The 21,040-nt window shown below is 36.1% G+C and overlaps 1 protein-coding gene across 4 annotated transcripts in view; it reads right to left on the minus strand.

Moving 5' to 3' along the window:
- Positions 1–2,968: 2,968 nt before the first annotated feature.
- Rasa2 (RAS p21 protein activator 2) overlaps positions 2,969–21,040 on the minus strand; it is a 107,319-nt gene continuing 89,247 nt past the window's right edge. For 2 of the 4 annotated variants that reach the window (XM_046431523.1, XM_046431522.1), the window contains exons 20-24: positions 11,817–11,899; positions 10,649–10,857; positions 9,351–9,454; positions 8,825–9,014; positions 4,157–7,208 (exon numbers count right to left, since the gene is read on the minus strand). In XM_046431523.1, coding sequence (XP_046287479.1) covers positions 7,181–7,208; positions 8,825–9,014; positions 9,351–9,454; positions 10,649–10,857; positions 11,817–11,899 — 614 coding nt within the window. In that variant the 3' untranslated portion in view covers positions 4,157–7,180. Of the gene's footprint in view, positions 3,754–4,156; positions 7,209–8,824; positions 9,015–9,350; positions 9,455–10,648; positions 10,858–11,816; positions 11,900–21,040 lie in introns of those variants that run through there. The other 2 variants (XM_058574945.1, XM_058574946.1) reach the window with 2 other exon arrangements.

The following is a 21,040-nucleotide window of genomic DNA, read 5'->3' on the forward strand; positions in this document are numbered from 1 at the left end:
CATTTCTGTGGTTCGTTTATGAGTTTCCATATATTCCTCAGCATGTGCATGTTATGTTTTCAAATGAAGTGATTGAATTTAGACGTTTAAATTTCATAACTGAACAAGACTGTTTCCTCAGGCACTAAGAATAATAACATGTGTTGAAAATTTTTAAGATACAAGTTAATAGGGCCTTTAATCATAAAGATTACTTTGAGATAGATACTTTGCTTTGTTTTCTGGCTGCAAATGTTTTTGACATTTAGCATTTTTAGTTTTCTTTTAAGCCAACATCAAAAACAACAACAACAACAACAACAACAATAACAACAACAAAAAACCACTCCATTTGAGCCCCCAAATGATCATGGCACTTACTGGCCACAGGCTTTCATTTCCCCCATGTTGTCTGTAAACAAGAGCAGCAGGTGTGGCTAGCTACAGAGACAAAGCCAGACAGAGGAGGGAGACTCTTGGATCCAAGCTCTGTACTGGAAGGGCAGAATATCACCCAGAACATCCTCTGCGACATTAGAAAGCAACTACTAGACCCTCCGGCATCTTATCTGAGCCAACTTTGTGCGATGAAGGCTACTTCTTGTCCCCACTTCTTGGCATAATGGGTGCTAGACTCTTCCCCTCCATCAGGCTGTTTCATTGTAAGTTTCATGAATGACCGGGACTCTTTCTTTCATCAAAGGATGATAATTCATCATGTGGGGTCCAACCATGGCAGTGTTATGGAGGCTGGGAACATCCTGTTAGAAGGGGTTCACTAAAGAACTCAAACCACCTACATACACACTTGGGGAGGGTGAAAGGGCCCTCGGGTTGTCTGGGTGTTGAACTTGTGTAGAAATCCTCAGGTTCCTGTTTCAGGCCCTCGCTTGACTGTGAGCAAATTGAGGGTAGCAGCTTAGGCCCCTGGGCTTAGCAGAGGGCTTTGTTCATAGCAGGAGCCGAATACCCTTTTCCTGAAGATTAAATATTAAGTCTTACACATCTAGGGAAACCAAAACCCGAAGACCAAGATCATAAAGGTGGTTTTCAGCGGAGCTACAATGGTCAACCAAGCCCTGACAGCTTCTGTACCATGAGCCAGTGTGTCATTCCTGCAGAGTATCTACCAAGCCTTCCTCATCTCAGGGCAAAGGGCTGTGGGTGTTTTAAAGGCCCTCCTTACCCTTCGATTCATTTACAATCTAGTGAGGAAGTTACATCTATAAACTGGATAGAATATGTGCTGGTGCTTAGTAAGAGACTTCAATGGAGCTGGCTTCCAGAACCATTAACACAGACATAGGTAAGACACATAAACTTATTTTTTCCACAGTCCTTCCCATCTTAGTAAACAGCCCCTCATCTCTCCCAGGTGCTCAGGCTACTGGATCTTCCTAGACTCTTCTTTCTCCCACATTCCACCTGCCAACAAATCCTGTTAGTTCCATCATCAAATGTAAGCAGAACCGACTTCCCTCACCTGATGGGTGTGCTAGCCTCTGTCCCCCTGCTTCCTCCTTTGTCCTTCTTGACTTTTCTCACCACAGCAGAGGAATTCAGAAAAGATAGGTGGACCATAGTCACTCAGTAGTGCCGTCACCAGGGGCTCCTGCCTGTGACTTCCCCTCACTCATCCTGCTATGCAATCTCCTTGGTGTTCTTGAGGGCATCATGCATTGTATTTCTCCTGCCTAGGAGGACCTTTCCCCACATACCTGCGAGTCTCCCTTACCACTTACCTTCTCCGAATCTGCTCAAAATACTGCCTTCCTCAGTGAGGACTCATCTTCAACTTCACCCTCTGCCCATCCCATCTGCAGCACTCCCCGTGTCCCTGCCTCATGTCACTTCGCTTTATGCTTATCAACACGACACACTTTACCGTTGTCCTCCTCCCACGATGTAAGCTTCAAGGAGGCAATGCTTTTTGCTGTATCCTTACATGGATTTTTTGGTGTATGGTTTAGGACTGAGACTCAGGGTCAAGATTTGAAATTTACTTTAGCTCATGGTCCAGTGTTTCCCAAATTTTACAAACAAACAACAAAACCCGCCAAAATCTCAGGCTCCAAAGGTAAGAATCAATCACGGTCTCATCTGAGTGGGTAGCAAGCAAGATTTTGTTGATCTTTACTTTTGGTAGCTTATATTACAAAAGTAGGTTAATTATTTCCATGAGTAAAATTAAAATATTGACTGTGCCTTTTCAAACTATATCTCTTTCCTCTCTTGGTTCCTGCATTTTCTCAGGGAGATTCTGGTCTGCCTCTCTAGGGGTTGTCTACCCCAGTCTGTACTGAGGATCCATCTCAAGTCATGGGTGCTTCTTTAGCAGCAGCATGGTCTTCTTGGTTCTGGATGGAGTTGAGAAATATGTTAAGTTTGGAAGACAATGTTGTCTGTTCCAGAGTAAATAATTCTTCCTTGATTAGTGAAATTTATTTATCTAAGACTGAACTCCATCTCTAAAAAGCAGATAGTACAAAACAAAGATTTGAAACATAAGGCAGAAAATGAAATGCAATTTTTTTTTGGGGGGTGGCGCAAGGTACAGGGGATTGAACTCAGGGGCACTTAGCCATTAAGCTGCACCTCTAGCCCTATTTTGTATTTTATTTAGAGACATGGTCTCACTTAGTTGCTTAGAGCCTCACTTTTGCTGAGGCTAGCTTTCCTCCTGCCTCAGCCTCCCAAGCCACTGGAATTACAGGCATGTGCTACTGTGCTTGGCTGAAATGCATCTTAATAGGGCCTTAATTAAACAAGTCTCAGATTTTCTGATGTCAATATAAAACATAGGCATAAGCTCCAAAAATGGTGGCAAATACTGTATCCAAATTAAGTTATCAAATAGCAAAACACATGTTAAAGAGTGAACTTGTTGGGCACAAAGATCAAATCCCAGATGAGGATGTGTATGAATAATGAAGACCAGAGACCTTTGAGCATCAGTTTATTTGAAGCAGGTTGAGTCTATCCAAAACAGTATTCTCTGAAGGGTCTGAAGAGGAGTCTAGCATTTGCCATTGAAGTGTAGCAGAAAATCTAGACCAGTGGTGTGAAGCTGTGTCTTGTTTTGAATTTACGTGTGATAAAGGGATGTGGCTACATCTCGGCTGCTTCTCATTTTGGCATCATGCAATTTGGTGGGGGAAAACACCCCAAACCTCCAAGTATGGCCCCCTCTCCCTTAAAGAACTATCTTCTTAAAAATATCTTAGAATAGAACCCTAAGTCTGATGTTTCTTATAAGTTATTCTTTATACTTGAGCTAGAATGAGAGGGATTGTGGTATTTCAACAAATAGATTCAGAACCCTAACCCTTCCTCTTTGTTAACCTTCAATTCCTCTGGAGTCTTGGGCTGCTGTGCTCTGTGGGAGATTTATTTTAGGATACTAAAGGGGCTACTGAGGCAATAGTGGGGAAAGATCTCAGCTTCTCACATTGGGGGCATCATCTACCTAGTAACCTAGTCTTTGGTGCTGTTACTTTATATCCCCTAGATAACTCATCAACGGGGCATGGCACAGAATTCTAACAAGGAGATGCACTGAAGGGCAAGTACACGGCAGATTAACCTACAAGTGTCAATGCAGGACCCGAGTGGTCAGATGCTGACTTCTTTGAGATGAACAGAAAGCAGGATTCTTTAAAAAGTCAATGTGGGGGGCTGGGGATGTGGCTCAAGTGGTAGCGCGCTCGCCTGGCATGCGTGCGGCACGGGTTCGATCCTTAGCACCACATACAAAGATGTTGTTTCCGCCGAGAACTGAAAAATAAATATTAAAAAATTCTCTCTCTTAAAAAAAAAATTAAAAAAGTCAATGTGGGCTCAGCTCTAAACTTTTCACCCAGACAGGGGAGGACTATATTCCTCCACACTATATGTGTGTGCCACTGGGGAACAACAGGAGACTGGTGCCTGAATACTGCAGGTCCTCAAGACAACAAGGCTGGCAAATGGTTGAACAAACAGGAATGCAGTCCATCAAAGCCTGGTCTCATCAAGTGGCAGAAAATAATACTGGATTCTTCCAGATTGCTTTGCTCTAATTTGTTTTTTAAGACTTCTCACTTCTACTATTCCCTTACTAATAGTTAAGGTGCAGTGATTTTTTAAATAAGAAATTCCTAAGTCTGTAAGTAAGCTATCACAAAGAATAGAAGGAATGGACAGGCTTCTTGTAATTTATTTGAGTTATTTCCAAGCGACAGTTACAAAAGTTTTTAATTTTTATAATACTCTTGATAAGAAAATAAAATTTAAATAAAAATACATTCTCAACAATACAACATGGTTACACAAATTCACTATATTAAGTTTTGATAACTTACATTTTCAAACTGGACACTGTAAAAACCAATATTTACTAGCAACATATTAATTTCCAAGTTAAAAATGGAAGCAGATAATATCAATCAAGATTGGTAATTTAACTCTAGAATGAGTCGTGGATTTTTCACATACTGTAAGGACACCTAAAAGTCTATGCAGAATTCTGTCTTTACAGGATGTACCGTTAGAACAAATTAAAGGTACTTTCACTAAAAAAAAAAATATTGTTTTTCAAAACCTGGCATGAATGAACTTTTCCCATAAATGAATGAAATCAGGCTTCAGAAACAGAAACAAAAGCCACATCATCACCTTTTATTTTGTAAAATCAAAAAAGCCTGGTTTTGATACTTAACCATTACTCGTGATTAATAAAATGTATCTCTTTGGCAAATAAAATAGTTCAATTTGATAAATTATAATCCTGGGAGTAAAATCTTTTATTATTGCCTATTATCTTATTAAATGAATATTTAAAAAATCAAGCTAAACAACAACATAACAAAACAAGCAACAGATCACTGTAATTTCAATTGATGGAAATGGTTAAACCAAGAATCAGAGTAGGCATTTACAGCAAGAAATTTCTTTTCCCCATCACCCTTTTCTGTCCTTCTTGGGATTTCCAGGTTTTTAGGGAGAAATAAGCTGCCATGTATTTTTTTCAAACGCTTTCAGAAAAGGCAGAGAGGGCAGACCAGGTAGTAAAACCCATGTTCATGAGTAAAGAGGCCCCTGGAAAGCAAGGCCCTGGGTTGTCTTAGGGCCCTACTCACACTGTTTCTTAATGCAACGACTCAAGGAAAATTAACCCCACATTTCTCTTTTTAGACTTTATCATGCTGGTTACTTCCAATCAAAGTAGCTGTTTGAAAGTCTCATGTGAAGAACATAGTGAGATGACTGAACTCTCCCTCCAAATCCAAAGGTATGGACGGGTGCCCACAGCCTAGGTCCCTCTGATTGCCCTGTAATCTTTAGAAATAATTGTAATTGGGGATTTGGATTCGAAATGTTAGGAGAATTTTTTTTTTCCCTTAAAAAAAGAAAAGAAAAGCCACTGAAGAGTAATGAGTGGGACCTGGTAATGCAAGTAGACACTTCTAGGGAATCCTAAAGTGAATTTTAATCTGAATAAAATTTATCATAAATTTATTTAAATGGCTAAATTATTTTGCATTTATGAATCAGTGTGATTTATGGAATGTATAAATTCATAAAATTTAAAGTACTCTTCCAAATCTCAGTATGGGCCAGGGGTAATAACTTATCGTAATGCAGACAAGTGATGACTCTCAGATACAATTGATTTTTACAAGTTGTTTAGAGAAATGCATTACTCAGTCACTTATGAAATGACTGTGTGCCAATGGTTTTTAAAAATGATTACTTAATCATAATACAATTTAAAAACAATTACTCACCAATACCAGAATTGGCAAATATATCTTCAAATATAGCTTATGCTCAGGGAAACAAACAAACAAAAAAGAAGTACTAGCTAGACTTACATTAATAAGTCACAGTTTTAAACAGGAACATATGTAAATACTCCAAGGTTCAAAGTACCTCATTTAGAAAACGTTCTGAATTTAAAAAGACAAAATAAAGTACCATGATTTTTAATACTGATGAAGCAAAGTATATCCCTTTAACTTCAAGGTGGCAACTTGCTTCGACTGCTAATTTACAGTTACAGTTTTTAGGACAGAAGTAAATTACTATGGAAAAATAGGATTCAAATAGTTGCTGACTCAAATTCCATTTTGCTAGTAGGCAATAAGGAAACAGCAATGAAATATAAACATTTTCAGGAAAGCACTATTTCTAGATTTAAACACTGATCATTCAACTGATCATAAAGACAGATACCATAGAGTATCTAAGATATAATCTGGGGCAGGCCAGATTATTAAAGTGCGCCAAGTGACTGTTCTTGGGTTAGACTGCCATCTAACACTATGAAGAGGGCGTCCTTACAGTGCCCTTATTATAGCATGAAACAGCAGGTGAAGTCAAGTGATTTTCCCACCACCTTCTTTCACTGTTTACTTTCTCTTCTGGTTTAGAAGAGATGTCCTTAGAAGTCATGTTAATCTGAACTCTCAAATCAAGAAAATGAGTACCTGATATATAAAACAATAAAAAATATTTAGTGGTCTCATTTTATTTCATCTGCCATCACTCATCCCAAATGTAAACATGATGCACACAATAGCACATATTCCCTGATTGCTCCTGAGTTCTGTTTACATCTTTAAATAGGCAAAAGGATCTACCAACTTTCAAGGATGCTCTGGCAGTTTTCTAAAGTCTCTGTCACTGTCTCTACCATAACCTGTAATGACTAATGGACCAAAGGAAAAAAAAAATTTTTTTTTCTTAAAAAAGGGAAGGTCCCAATGAAGTAAATGGAAAGCTCTGAATTGATAAGGATTGAAATTTTCTAGTAGAACACTATGTTGGCAGTATAGAGCAGGCACTAATGGTAGTGAAAACAAGTCCACAGAACAGAGAGTTACAAGAAGAGATGGTTTCCTGCTATGGAGAAGTACTCCCTTTGTTACAAAGCTTCTTTAGGAACCTTCTTTAGGAAGATTCTATTAAAAAGAAGTTGCTGATACATGAACTTTGACATACAAGATATGAAGGAAATCTTGGGTTTCAAATTCTCTAATAATACATCAATACCAGAATTCCCCAAACAGTTAACTTCAATCATTAAATATTAAATACAATGTGAATGCAGATGACATTGAAGCCAACATTCATTCTTAAATATTATGAACAAAATATATGGTGAATTGGAAAACTCCAAGAAGAATATTTTCCAGTTCTCTTGGACCAACTGGTCAAACTCTTAAGATGTTTTCCCAATTGGATTTTCCCTAGAAAACAGTAAAAGAAAACCATTTTTCAAAAGTTAAAAAATAAACAAATTAAAAAAGTGACAAATACAGAATCCATCAAGCATATTCTTCTTAATTCAAGAAGTACTTACTGACTACTTACTACATTTTGGGTACTATTCTAAAAGATAAGGATATGGCAGTGAACAAAGCAGGTGAAACCCTTGTTGTCATGGAGCTTTCATTTTGGTACAGCAAAAATAAATATTTAGTACTAGACAGTTTTTTTTTTTTTAAATAAAGAAAAATGGTGTAGTAGTACAGCATGTATAGTTATGGTGGGGGTACTATATAAGGAAAGTGGGCAAGGACTGGGTAGGACTTCCTATGGAAACTTCCCAGGGCTCCAAGAAAACAGGATTAATACTGTTTAAAAAGAACCACCAATTATACCAATGTAGAAAAGACAGTTGTTTACAATAAAACCTTTCTAATTTAAGAAGTTTTCTATCCAGGAAGAACATAAATATTTACACCTGTCAAACTGATTTTTGTTGTTTATAAGTAAAAATTATTAATACACTTAATTTTCAAAAAATATTTAAAACAGTGGGGCCAGGATGCAAATCAGCTGTGTGACCTTGGGTAAAGCACTTAACTTCCCTGAATCTTAGTTGTGTTAGTTCATGTTGGACTGTGTTAGTTCATGTGTTAGCCATGTTGGACTGATGTGAGGATCAATGAGAGAGTATTTACTATGGTGCGTACTGTTAACTGCTGGCCAAGAACCAAATCCTCCCTATCCACTTGGTTGTGAACAGAACTCTGATTCTGGTTCAGTACTGGGAAGCCCTCGTTTTCAAGAAAGACTGAGGGTAGTCTAGACGAGGTTCTTTTAGTGAATAGGAAAACAGTCTTTACTGACTCCAGACTATAAAAATGCAGGCCTCGAATTACTGTAGCTCATCTGTACTGATAAGGGGATAAACTTGAGGAAGATGAAAACCATCTCAACTGAGGATGGTTGAGTGGCAGGCAGTCCTTGATGACAGTGTTGAGCTGCTGAATTAACCAAACTAGAAGTGAGGATTAATTTCGGAAACCAAAAAATTTCTTGTCACCTCAATTAGGATTTTCTGCAACTTATTGCTAAAAGCAATCTAAATGATATGAGGTGAAGTACTAGGCATAGCATCCCAGGGGTGGAGTAAGCTCCCAGCACTCGTTAGCTGTTGCTGTCATCCACTGTAGTATCCTCTGCATTTGAGATGAATCCACAAAATCAACTCTAAGTACTTCTAACATTCCCACAGCTGAGTTTGTTTCTTTAAACTACTCACTATATATAAGGCATCATGTGAGATATAAAGATGGATCCATAAAAACAAAAAGCTGTGAAGTATTGAAGGAATGAATTATAACACTAAACACAGAATACAGCAGGAGCAAGATGAAATGACAGCTGGACTGAAAAAGACAATGAGCACTTTGATTTTGAGGGGCAGGGAGATCCGCACAAGAGAAAGGCTCTAGCTGAGTCTTGACAGCCAAGAGTAAGCAGGCCTGCAACTGGTTATGAGGATGAGGTGGGAGAGACAGCCTCATATTGTTTAAAAACATGTGTATAGTAGGTAAAAAAAAAAAGAAATACTCACTTGCTCCCATATTTTGCACTACTTGATCTTTTCTTCCTATACTTCTCATGAGGTTCATCCAGCTTCTCTAGGATGCTCTTTATTTGCTGAATTGTCTTAAAGGTTGTTACAGAATCCTCAATTACAAAGTTAGAATAGTCATCAGGCTCTTTCTGTGGTCCTTGATAGACAGCTATAGTTCCACAAGCCTCTGGAAGGAGCAGTGAAATCTCTGATCACAAAACTAAATTCCATAAATGCAACTTGTAGTATAAATCAACACTTTTCAACTGTGTTAACTGTCTCTGGGGAGATTCCCCTTGGTAGTGCATAGACGTCGAAAATTTATCAGCTGTATTATTAGGATCATTAGGTTTGCCCATGAATTTCTATGAAAAATAGCCCCCCCACCCCCGCTTAGGGGTTTGTAAACTTTGGTAAATTTAGGAACACTTTCAACTTTTTAATAATGCCAAAGCAGTATTTTAGGAATTGGTAATAAAAGCTTATGGTTTTATGAAAACAGATTAGCTGTGTATTTATTTACCTTCCATCTTCTGCAGCTTAAGTAAACTGAGGGTAAAAAGGGAATAAATTCTTTCTATTTCTCTGTCTTCATCAATATCTATTTGGATGTCTGCAGGAACACCTCTATGGTAAAAATAAAATTAAAGACATTGAAAAAGTTTTATTTTGTTAACATACCAAAAGATTTTTGTTAACGTCAAAGACTTTTTTTAAATACTTTTTTTTTAAGTTGTCAATGGACCTTTATTTTATTTATTTATATGCGGTGCTGAGAATCGAACCCAGTGCCTCACACATGCTAGGCAAATGCTCTACCATTGAGCCACAACCCCAGCCCAACATCAAAGACTTTTGATGGTCCAGGACAAAAAATAGAATCATGAGTTTTACAAAAATAACTTCAGAAATTTAGTTTTATTGATAGTTAAATAAAATGTGATCAAGAGGGGTTTGGTAACTATTTGACTCTAATTATATATAAGGAGAGGATTTTAACAAGATCATTTTTATAACCTACAATGTATCACAAAAGCAATTCATTATTACTTAAGTCTATAGGACTATGGTTATTCCATACAATTAGAGAATGCTAAATGCCCTTCTCTTCCTTGATATCTTGTTCAAGCTTCTTTTATGGTTGTGGTGAATGGGGCGGGGCAGGGGATTACAGATACTGGGGAGAGAACCCAGGGCCTCTCACATGCTAGGTAAGCATTGCACTCCGGAGCCACATCCCCAGTCCTTCAGGTTTGTGCTTCTATTTAAACAATGCCATTCTTTCTTTCTTTATTTTTTACTTGTGCAACCATTATTAATTTCAGAACATTTTATTTTCTGGTACTAGGGACTGAATCCAGGGTGCTCTACCACAGAGTCACACCCCTAGCCTTTTTCATTTTGAGATAGGATCTCAATAAGTTGCCAAGGTTGGCCTTGAACTTGTTATCCTTCTATCTCAGCCTCCTGAATGGCTGGGATTACAGATGTGCACCATCACACCTAGCTAATTTCTAACAGTTTCAACACCTTCTCAAATCCTGTATTCATTAGCACTCCCCATTCCTCCATTCCTTCATCCCCGGCCACCACTAATTTATTTTCTGTCTCTATGAATTCACCTATTCTGGACACTTTATACAAATGTTTTCCTACAATATGTGGTCTTTGTGTCTGGCTTTCACTTAGCATAATGTTTTCAAGGTTCATCTGTATTGCAGATTGTATCTGTACTCCACTGCTTTTTATTGTCTATAATACTCCATTGTATGGATATACTACGTTTTGAAACATCGCTTTTTTAATAGGAAAGAAACTTACGCAGTACATGGCTTGCAGCCTGGAGTGTTTTCACTAGTCTCTTGACAGCAGAGCCAGTTTCCATTTAGATATGCTGAGGGATGGAAAGAACTGAGCCTATTTTGATTGCATCGGCTCACCCTGCAGAGTATATCTATCCATTCATTAGCTTCCACACAATTATTTGCCTGGACATAAAGTGGTTTCTCTGTATGTATTACCTGGAACATCTTCATAGGCAATTAAGATAAAAAGTTAGTCTTCAAAATCAGAACACTGCACATAACAGAAAAATATATATAACAGAAATCCAGTTTGCTTGGCTAGATAACTGTGCCAAAATATTTTATGATTATTATTTTTTAAGCAAGTTAGTCTCAAAGACAATCTGAGTTAGATGGTACTAAGAAGCAATACAACATAATGGAATTTCCAGGAGCCACACGTGTTGAGAAGAATGGATTTTCATGTAAATAAGAATAAAGGGAGGGAATTTCAGATTGAGGAAAAGGTATGAAAAGGGAAAGCAGTGGGGAAATACTGAGGAATGACGACATCATCTTGCTAGCTTGAGTGGAGCATATGTGCTGAGTGGTAGCAGAAGACAAAACTAGATAAACAGGTTGGGATGATATCACTTAAAGACCCGAACATCAATATAAGAGGAAGTGAGGGGAAAGGGGGAAAAAAAACAAGGGAGAGAAATGAATTACAGTAGATGGGGTAGAGAGAGAAGATGCGAGGGGAGGGGAGGGGGGACAGTAGAGGATAGGAAAGGCAACAAGAATACGACAATAGTATGGCAGTATGTAAAAATGTGGATGTGTAACCAATGTGATTCTGCAATCTGTATATGGGGTAAAAATGGGAGTTCATAACCCACTTGAATCAAATGTATGAAATATGATATGTCAAGGACTATGTAATGTTTTGAACAACTAATAATAAAAATTAAAAAAAAAGACCTGGACATCATACAGAGAAGCATAACAGTAGGGAAGTACTGAGAAAATTTCCTTTAACTTAATAAAGTAGGCAGACTGAGGCATCAATTATGGACAATTTCAAGATGAAGCATGAGCTAACAATTTATAAACTCAATAATTTTGGTAAACAATAAAATAAACAACTTCTTAAAAATTAAATAATATATATAGCTTAAAATGCTTTCAATATTTATATAACTTACATTTTTCCTATTGAAAGAGCTCTCTTCCAATTTTTCCACAGCAAGAATGTTTTTTACTGGAATTGTGTAAATTGCATCTTTGCCTAAATAATAAATAAGACAAAATTAAAATAATTTCTGTCAAAATTACAAAGGTAAGAAGTTAATATAGAGTTTAAGTTCTTCCTCTTGATGGCAGAAATATATATATATAACCTACAGTAGACTTCTAGATAGTAGGTATTTTTTTGTTTTATGCAACAGATGAATTTTGATTATTTTCTATAAATTAACTTCCTTCTTACTTTTTTCAATATAAATTAAAGCACTGTCAGGGGAAAATGTGGGAATAAATTTGATATCAATGTAGAAAATAAGAATGCTCCAAAGTTTGTACCATTAATTCTATGGAAAATGAAATGACTAAATACTTAGCAATAGAGACCTATTCAAATAGAGGCTGAGGCATGGAATTTTCTTTAATGGGAGTTGTTACGTAAGTACTGGATATGGTTACATAAGCAGATTTTTTTTTCTATTTCTCCAACCTAATATTTAATTAAGAGTTTAACCCTCAATTGGGCATGGTGGTGCTGTGCATGTAATCCAGTGACTTGACAGGCTGAGGTAGGAGGATTGCAAGTTCAAGACCAGCCTTCGCAACTTAGCAAGGTCCTACGCACCATAGTAAGAGCCTGTCTCTATGAAAAATAAAACAGGGTTGGGGATGTAACTCAGTGATAAAGTGTCTATGGGTTCAATCGCTGGTACCAAAAAAAAAAAATTAACCCTCAAAACAATGTTTTTTAACTAAAAAATTGTGTTCATGACTATCACATATCGGCTAGTCAGCTGACTACACTCCAAAGCCACAAAATTTACTCTAGGAGGTACAGGCGACAAAAGCAAAATTTTTATCTGGTGGAGTAAATCTTTCAGCTAATTTAAGGGTTTAAAAATTCAGGCAGAGAAATTTGAGCTGAAGGAGCTCCATAATACTACGGCATGAAATATGAAGCACGTTGACTTCCAATTTATTTGAGAATAAACTACCTCTCGCACGATCATAGAAACTACAGGCAAATATAATTCTGTTTTCTGGTCATTATATAATGCCTGAAGCTTTGCTTTAAAGACTGTGGATCAAAATGCTGGAGATTAGGAACTTTTTTTTTTTTTTTTGGTGCTGGGGATAGAACCCAGGGCCTTGTGCATGCAAGGTAAGCACTTTACCAACTGAGCTATATCCCCAGCCCCCAACTTTACCTTTTATAATTCAATGGATTAGTACCTTTTATATTATTCATTGGATTAGTGTAGTTTTTTTTGGCAAAGAAAACTATTTGGTTAATAAAGAGCTTTCTGTCTCAAAAAGAGAGGTTAATATAGAATATATGTTAAGCCAGCTTCCTGTTATAAAATCTAAAATTTAGGCCATTAAAGCAGATGTGATGTGTGTGTGAACATGTGTGTATGTAAAAAAAGATATATGTTTAATGTCTACTATGTATCAAGCACTGTTCTAACTGATCATGATAGAGCAGTAAACAGAACATACAAGGTCCCCTATGGAGCTTGCATTTAGGTCTGGAAAGACTGATAGAGGACAAATAAATATTAACTAGAGATAAATGCTACAATGAAAATAAACAGGTGATGCGACAAAATGTAATTTGGAAGTTATTTTAAATTGGGTGGTTAGGGAAAACATCTCTGAGGAAATGGCATTTACGTTAAATAAATATGAACCATAAAGGCATAGGAAAATACTATTAGTGGTGTCTTGGAAGCAGAACAGATAACATGAGGGTGAGGGAGGGAGTAACTGAAGGAAGCCATAGCTCAAGTTAAGTGTGGGATAAGATGGCTGCAAAAGTAGGAGTAGTTAGGCAGAGATTCAAGACAGTGCACACAGACAGCTGGATCAGGAGGGACTCAGTCATACATCAGGATTATTAACAGATGAGCTGCATCTGGAACAGCTGGGCCAAACGTCCACAAGCAGACACAGCAAAGATGTACAGTGGGCTGCAGGGTGCAATCTCACAGGCAGCTGCTGACCCTGAGGAGACAAGCAGCAGCACTCCTGCCCTCCCTCACAATCACAGAACACTCAAGAGATGAATGGATCATAAAACACAAAGATGGGCAAATTACCAGGACAATAAACAAAGAGATGAGGAAAAACATCACTCTGAAGAAAAGATGCATGTGATTGAAAGGTTAACAACTGAGGAAATCAGGAGTATAAAAACTTGGGTGGGGGGCAGTGGGCAGAGGAGATACATGTTATCTGGGTACTGACAGGATACCACAGAGATTCTAGCCAGAGAATTTTAAAAATTTGCAGGTGGACCTGATCTTCAGATTTATTGAATATACAATACAGACACATAGCCCTTTATTGGGGTTCCCCTAGCCACCCTATTTCTGGACAACTTTTAAAATGCGGTATATGGAGAAAATGCACTGCTCTCAAACACATACGCTGTCATAATATCATCAGGGCTAACTTCACAGTAGTGCTAATTTGAGTCCAATATGAGTTAGTAAAATGAATATTTTATTGAGGAAGCTCCAAAAATACAATACAAAAGGACAAAGAAAGTAAGAGAAAAGTTTGGGCCATAGTGAATGGATCTCAAAGTTTCATTATATGACTAATAATTTAAAAAATAGAATAGAAAGTGTTTAGGAGAAAATTAGAAGTAAGAATATCCCCATGAAGAAGGTAGAAACTGTCAGTCAGTTGAAAAAGATCTATCAAGTACTAGGCAGGATAAAAGAAAAGAAAAGAAAACCAAATACCTAAATTCTGGGCAGTACAATACCCGAACATAAAGGCTAAAGAAGATTCCTAAGAGTTTCTAGAGAGAAGACTCCAAAGACTGAGAATCAGATTGACATAAAAATCCTCACCAGTTAAAATGGAAGCTGGTAAACAATGGGACAGTATTTTCAAAGTTCTAAGAGAAAAATGATTTTTAAACTCAGTTTATAATTCAAGAGAAAGGATAAAATAAAGATTTTTTATATATATATATGCAAGGACTCAGAAAATTTATCAGCCGTAAAGTGTACGTAAAAAAATTTCTTGAGGAAGTACTCTTGTCAAATAATTATGAATCTAGGAAAAAGTCAGATATAATATATAAAAAGCAGTGCTGGGCAAAGAAATAGAAAAACTGATAGACAAGGACAGAAAAGTCATGAAAACAATGTAAAAAGGTAAAAGAAACACCCATGAATAATAATGCCAGATGACTTCATTATGGCGATATCAGGAAAAGATATGAGCATGATAATATTCTCTCCAGGCTTGAACAGAGACTTGGATTGACTGTAGACATTAAGATAAACACCTAAGTTTAAATTTGTTAACAATTCAAAATAGAAACAGAATGTCCAAATTCCCTCCTTGGGAGGAGGAGCATATATGCACATAAGCATATGCTTAATTATTCCAACAAAAGGAAAGAAAAGAAAAAGTAAATCCAATAAACAGAAAAAGCCTAAAATAGAAAATGCAAAATTAGTAATCACAGTAATCACAATAAAAGTGCCATAAAATTTCCCTACTAAACAACTACAATCAGGTTTCAGTTAAAATTGTCATTATCTCCTTAAAAAATTAGAATTACCACAAAATGTACTGATCCCACTTCTATGTATATATCTAAGAGAGCTTAAGACATATATCTATGCAAAAACTTGCAAATGAATGTTCACAGAAGCATCATTCATACTGCAACTGAAGTGTCCATCAACTGATAAATCAATAAACCCAATAATAGTATACAACCATTCACTAGATTATTATTCAACCATGAAAGAAATAAAGTGCTGACTGATGCTAAAATATTATGTTAAAAAAAGATGTCACAAAAGGCTACATATTTATTGTATGATTCCATTTATATAAAATATCTAGGACATGCAAATCCATAGAGACAGAAAGTAAATTAGTGATTGCCAAGGGGTGGGAGAAGAGAGGGATAGAGAGTAGCTATTAGTAAGTGTAGAATTTCTGTCTTGGATGATTAAATGTTCTTAAATTAGTGGGATTGCACAACTTTATAAATACAGTCATTGCTTAGTATCCATGGGGGATTGATTCCAGGGTCCTCTGCCCCTCTCCCCTCAAAGCCCTAAATCCTTGGATGTTCAAGTTACTTGTATAATATGGCATGTTATTTGCATACAACCTTAATACATCCTCCCACACTTGAAAATCATATCTATTTGTAATACCTAATACTATGCAAATGTAATAGAAATAATTGTTATATTGCCTAGTTTAGGGAATAATGACAAGGGGAAAAAAATCTACATGTTCAGCACAGATGTAACATCAGAGGCCTAACTACAGTTCTGATCTGTGGTTGGTTGAATCATTGTATGTGGAACCTGGGTATACAGAAGGCCAATTGTATGATGAAAACCAATACATTTTATACTTTTAAAAGGGTGAATTTTAAAATAATAATTTCATAATAATAAAATAAAAGTTATTACCAACACAATGTTGGCCCCAAGGGACACAGTTAAAATAATCATGATTCTATTTTTGATAATAGTGTAAGAAACTTCTGTAATTCTGTTTCACAGAAGGCAAGTATTAACCAGGTGCATATTATTGTAACAAAATATCTGAGACAGTTAATTACAAAGAGAAAGGTTTATTTTGGCTCACAGCTTTGAAGATTTCAGTTCATAATCAATGGGCTCCACTGCTTTGGGCCTGTGGTGAGGCAGGATATCATGGCAGGAGTGTGGTGGAGCACAACTGCTCACTTCATGGCCAGGGATTAGAGCAAGAGATTGGGTCCATCAAGGGTATGGTTACAATGACCCAAAGACTTCCCACAGGGTTCTAACTCCTAAAACTAAACCCTCCCAAGAGGACCACCCTGGGAGCCAATTTTATAACACATGGACCTTTGGAAGACATATTCAAACCACAACAGCAAGTATAAAACTCAGCAAATCACTGAAAATAACCAAGGGTAGATGACAATCTGAGACATGCTTACTCATGAAAAACTACACAGTAAGAATGGAGTTTTTGGTCTTTTGGCCCTGGGGTGCTTCTCTATCCCCAGCTTTGGCAATAAAAACTTAGTTTTACTGTTTGGAGCCTACAGATTCAATTTAAAGATGAGATTCTGGGAGCAAGAGAATTACCAAAGGCTGAATGATAAACTGTCTGGATGACGGGACCAAGGACCTGAAGAGACACTTCTCAGAAGAGGATATACAACCAATCAACAAATATATGAAAAAATGTTTATCATGTCTAGCAATTAGAGAAATGCAAATCAAAACTACTCTAAGATATCATCTCATTCCTGTCAGAATGGCAGCTATTATGAAGACAAACAACAATAAGTGTTGGCAAGGATGTGGGGAAAAAGGCACACTCATACACTGCTGGTGGGACTGCAACTGGTGCAGCCAATATGGAAAGCAGTATGGAGCTTCCTTGGAAAACTTGGAATGGAACAACTATTTGACCAAGCTATCCCTCTCCTCGGTCTATACCCAAAGGACTTAAAATCAGCATACTACAGAGACACAGCCACATCAGTGTTTATAGCAGCACAAAACCCTCAATTTTTGAAAAATTACAACCACCGTATTTTATGCTCATTATATTAAACAACCACTACTACCACCATCAGTAACAACAAAAGGAAAAAATAAATAAATAAAAGGAAACAAGAAAAAAAGTGAAAATATCAGAAAAAGAGAAAGTACAGCAAATTTTTTCTATTTTCAATGAAGACCAACTTAATTTTTTTAGGAAAAAAGATCAGTACTTTTAATGCCCTCTGTAAGAAATCCTTGCATGTCCTATGGCTGAAAATTCTATTGGATGGCCTTGATATATTTATTGAAACATTGTCAAAAGTGGATTGCTCATGTCTTTTTCTGGACACTCCTGTCAGTCTACCAATCTTCCTCTTATGCTAAAGCTACAAAGATACCCCAGTCTTCATGACAGCTTTAATTTTGAATTTGAAAATTAGTCCTTGAACTTTGTTCCACCTTTTTGACATTTTTTTTCCTGTTCTTTATTTTTCCATCTATATACATTTCAGAATCAACATGTCAGTTTTTGCAAAAAAGCTGGCATGGATTTAAAGTAGGACTGTGTTCAAATCAAGATGAATTTGGGGGATAAGTGACTTCATAAAAAGATTCATACTGAATCTTCAATTTACAAAAATATGTCATGTTCTATTTAAGTCTTTATCTCAGTGATGTTTTGTAGTTTTGACATAGAGGTTTACTTTTTATTATTTATTTATTTATTTTTAAAAAACAAACGCACAAAGGCTTTGTAGATTTTTTTAGGGAGGGAGGGAGAGAGAGAGAGAGAGAGAATTTTTAAAAAATATTTATTTTTCATTTCTCGGCAGACAGAACATCTTTGTATGTGGTGCTGAGGATCGAACCAGAGCCGCATGCATGCCAGGTGAGTGCACTACCGCTTGAGTCACATCCCCAGCCCTAGAGGTGTACTTTTTAAAAATTTATTTCTATGTATTTTAGAGTTTCTTTTTTGGAACTGTTATTGAAAAGAATATGACTTTTAAAATTTTGCTCTCTGCTGCTAGTTTATGAAAATACAGTTTATTTGTATATATTAATCTTGAATCTCAAAGTTTTGCTAAATTTACTTTTTAGTTCCAGTAGTTGATATGTTGATGCTTTAGGATTTTATATATAACTGTGCCTGTTCTTAATTATAATTTCCAGTAAAATACTGAATGGACCTTACCAAAGTGGATAATCCTTGCTTTTTTAACTCCAGATTTCTCATTATACATCTTTGATCAGATTAAGGATATTATCTTCTAGACTTCATTTTTTTGTTTGTTTGTTTCAAGGGCACCCGGGGATTGAACTCCGGGGCCCTCAACCACTGAACCACATCCCCAGCCCTATTTTGTATTTTATTTAGGGTCTCACAGAGTTGCTTAGTGCCTCACTTTTGTGGAGGCTGGCTTTGAACTCAAGATCCTTCTGCCTCAGCCTCGTGAGCTACTGGGATTACAGGCATGTGCCACTGCAACTGGCTGAGTTTTTTATTTTAAATCACAAATGGGTGTTAAATATTTTCAAAGGACTTTTTATGAACTGAGATAATTACATAATTTACTTCTTTTATTACATTAATACAAACTACACTGATTGGTTTTCACATATTTAATTTTGCATTCTTAGGACAAACTCCATTTGGTTATGATATATTATCATTTTCCTCTTGCTGGAATTAATTCATTCTATGTATTTTTTCTTGTAAAAACTTTGGTTTTAGCATCAGAATTACACAGTCTTCAAAAGATGAGTTCATAAGTATCCTTTCCATTTTTTTTTTTACTTTTGGTACTGGGGTGCTTAACCATTGAGCAATATTCCAGCTCATTTTTATATTTTATTTAGAGACAGGATCTTGCTGAGTTGCTCAGGGCCTTGCTAAAGTTGCTGAGGCTGGCCTCAAACTTGTAATCCTCCTACCTAGCCTCCCGAGTGCCTGGGATTATAGACATATACCACCATGTCCGGCTTTTCCTTCAATTTTCTAAGAGTTTTGTGTTTGAGGTTGATACTATTTCTTCTTTAAGTAATTGGCTGACTTTGCCAGTAAATCTATCTTACCTGGAGTTTGTTTCTATCACAAATTTCTTCAAAAACAGAGAGGGTTTTTCAGATGTCCTACTTTTGCTTGTGTCAGTTCCGATCAGCCGTGTTTTTCTAGGAAATTTGTCCATCCATGTGAATTGGCGAATTTATTGATAGAAAGTTGCTCAAAATAGTTATTAGTTTTCTAATGTCATTAGGACCTGTAATGATCTTTTCCTCTGCCATTCCTAATAATGTTAATTTGTGTTTTCTTTTTTTTTTTCCTTTGATCAATCTTGTTAGGCATTTTTTCAATTGTATTAAAGCTTAACTTTGTTATTTTTCACTATTAAGTTGTCTTTTCTATTTTGATTATTCTCTTTATTTTTGCTATTCTTCCATTTAATTTGGATTTATTTTGTTCTTTTTCTAGTTTCTTAAGTTGGAAACTTAAGAAACTAGAAAAACAAAATACAATTGGTAGCAGTATTCAGACAAACATTTTACATATCATAAAATTCATCCATATTAAGTGTATATCTGAATATATTTTTGTAACTCTAGTGAGTGGTGCAATCATCAGAATAAACAAATTTAAGAACAGTTTCATTTTCCCAGTAAGACCACTCACGTGCCCTGACAGTTTTAGTCTGGTTCCCATTCTCAGTTCCTGACAAACTCATACATGCATGGAGATTGATTTTAGTTCATGATCCTCTCCCTTTCCCTCCCTCTTCTTTTCATTTTCTTAATGACTTTTGAAATAAAATAAAAAAAGTTCTGAATTGTGATGAGAATCAATTTACCAATTTTTTCTTTTATGAGACAGACAAACATAACACATAAGAAAACTCTGCCTAACCTAAGGTCTTGAAGATTTTCCTTATTTTCTAATGTGAACATTTACAGCAATTGATTTAAGTACCATTTTAGCTATATCGCACAAACTTTGATGTGTTGGTCACTTTTTCATGGCTATTTAAAAATATTTTTAAATTTCCCTGGAGTCTCTTGACCTACAGGTTACTTAGAAGTATGTTATTTAATTTCCAAATATCTGAAGGCTTTTCTAGATATCATAAGTTTATTAATTCTGTTGTAGTCAGAGAACTTATTTTGTATAACATCCACCTTTTGATATTTACTGAGATTTATGCTCCACTGTGTGGTCTAGCTTGATGAATATTCCAATATTTACAGGAAAAGAACATGTTTTCTTTATTTTGTGTAATGTTACATAAATTTAAATTAGATTAAGTTGATTCAGGGTATTGTTTCAAATTTATATATTTTCACAGATTTTCCTGGCCTATATTATCAATTACTGAAAGAAAAATATCAAAATGTTCAACTCTGATTGTGGACATGTCTATTTCAATTCTGTGTCTCTCTTCCAACTACAATGAATTTATTATTAGGTACACACACATTTAGAATTATTAAGCCTTCCTCATAAATGTTCTTTGCGTTATGAACTATGCCTTTACTTATTTGGAAAAAGTTGTCTTAAATTTTGTCTAGGATTACTATTAAGTTTACATCATGTCTATTCCCATCTAATTATTTTCTTTTTTTTTAAATATAATATTTATTTTTTAGGTGTAGATGGACACAAC

This window comes from Marmota monax, unplaced genomic scaffold, assembly GCF_021218885.2.
Source record: "Marmota monax isolate L192 unplaced genomic scaffold, Marmota_monax_Labrador192_F-V1.1 WCK01_AAM20220418_F8-fsc00022, whole genome shotgun sequence".
Taxonomy (NCBI): Eukaryota; Metazoa; Chordata; class Mammalia; order Rodentia; family Sciuridae; genus Marmota; species Marmota monax.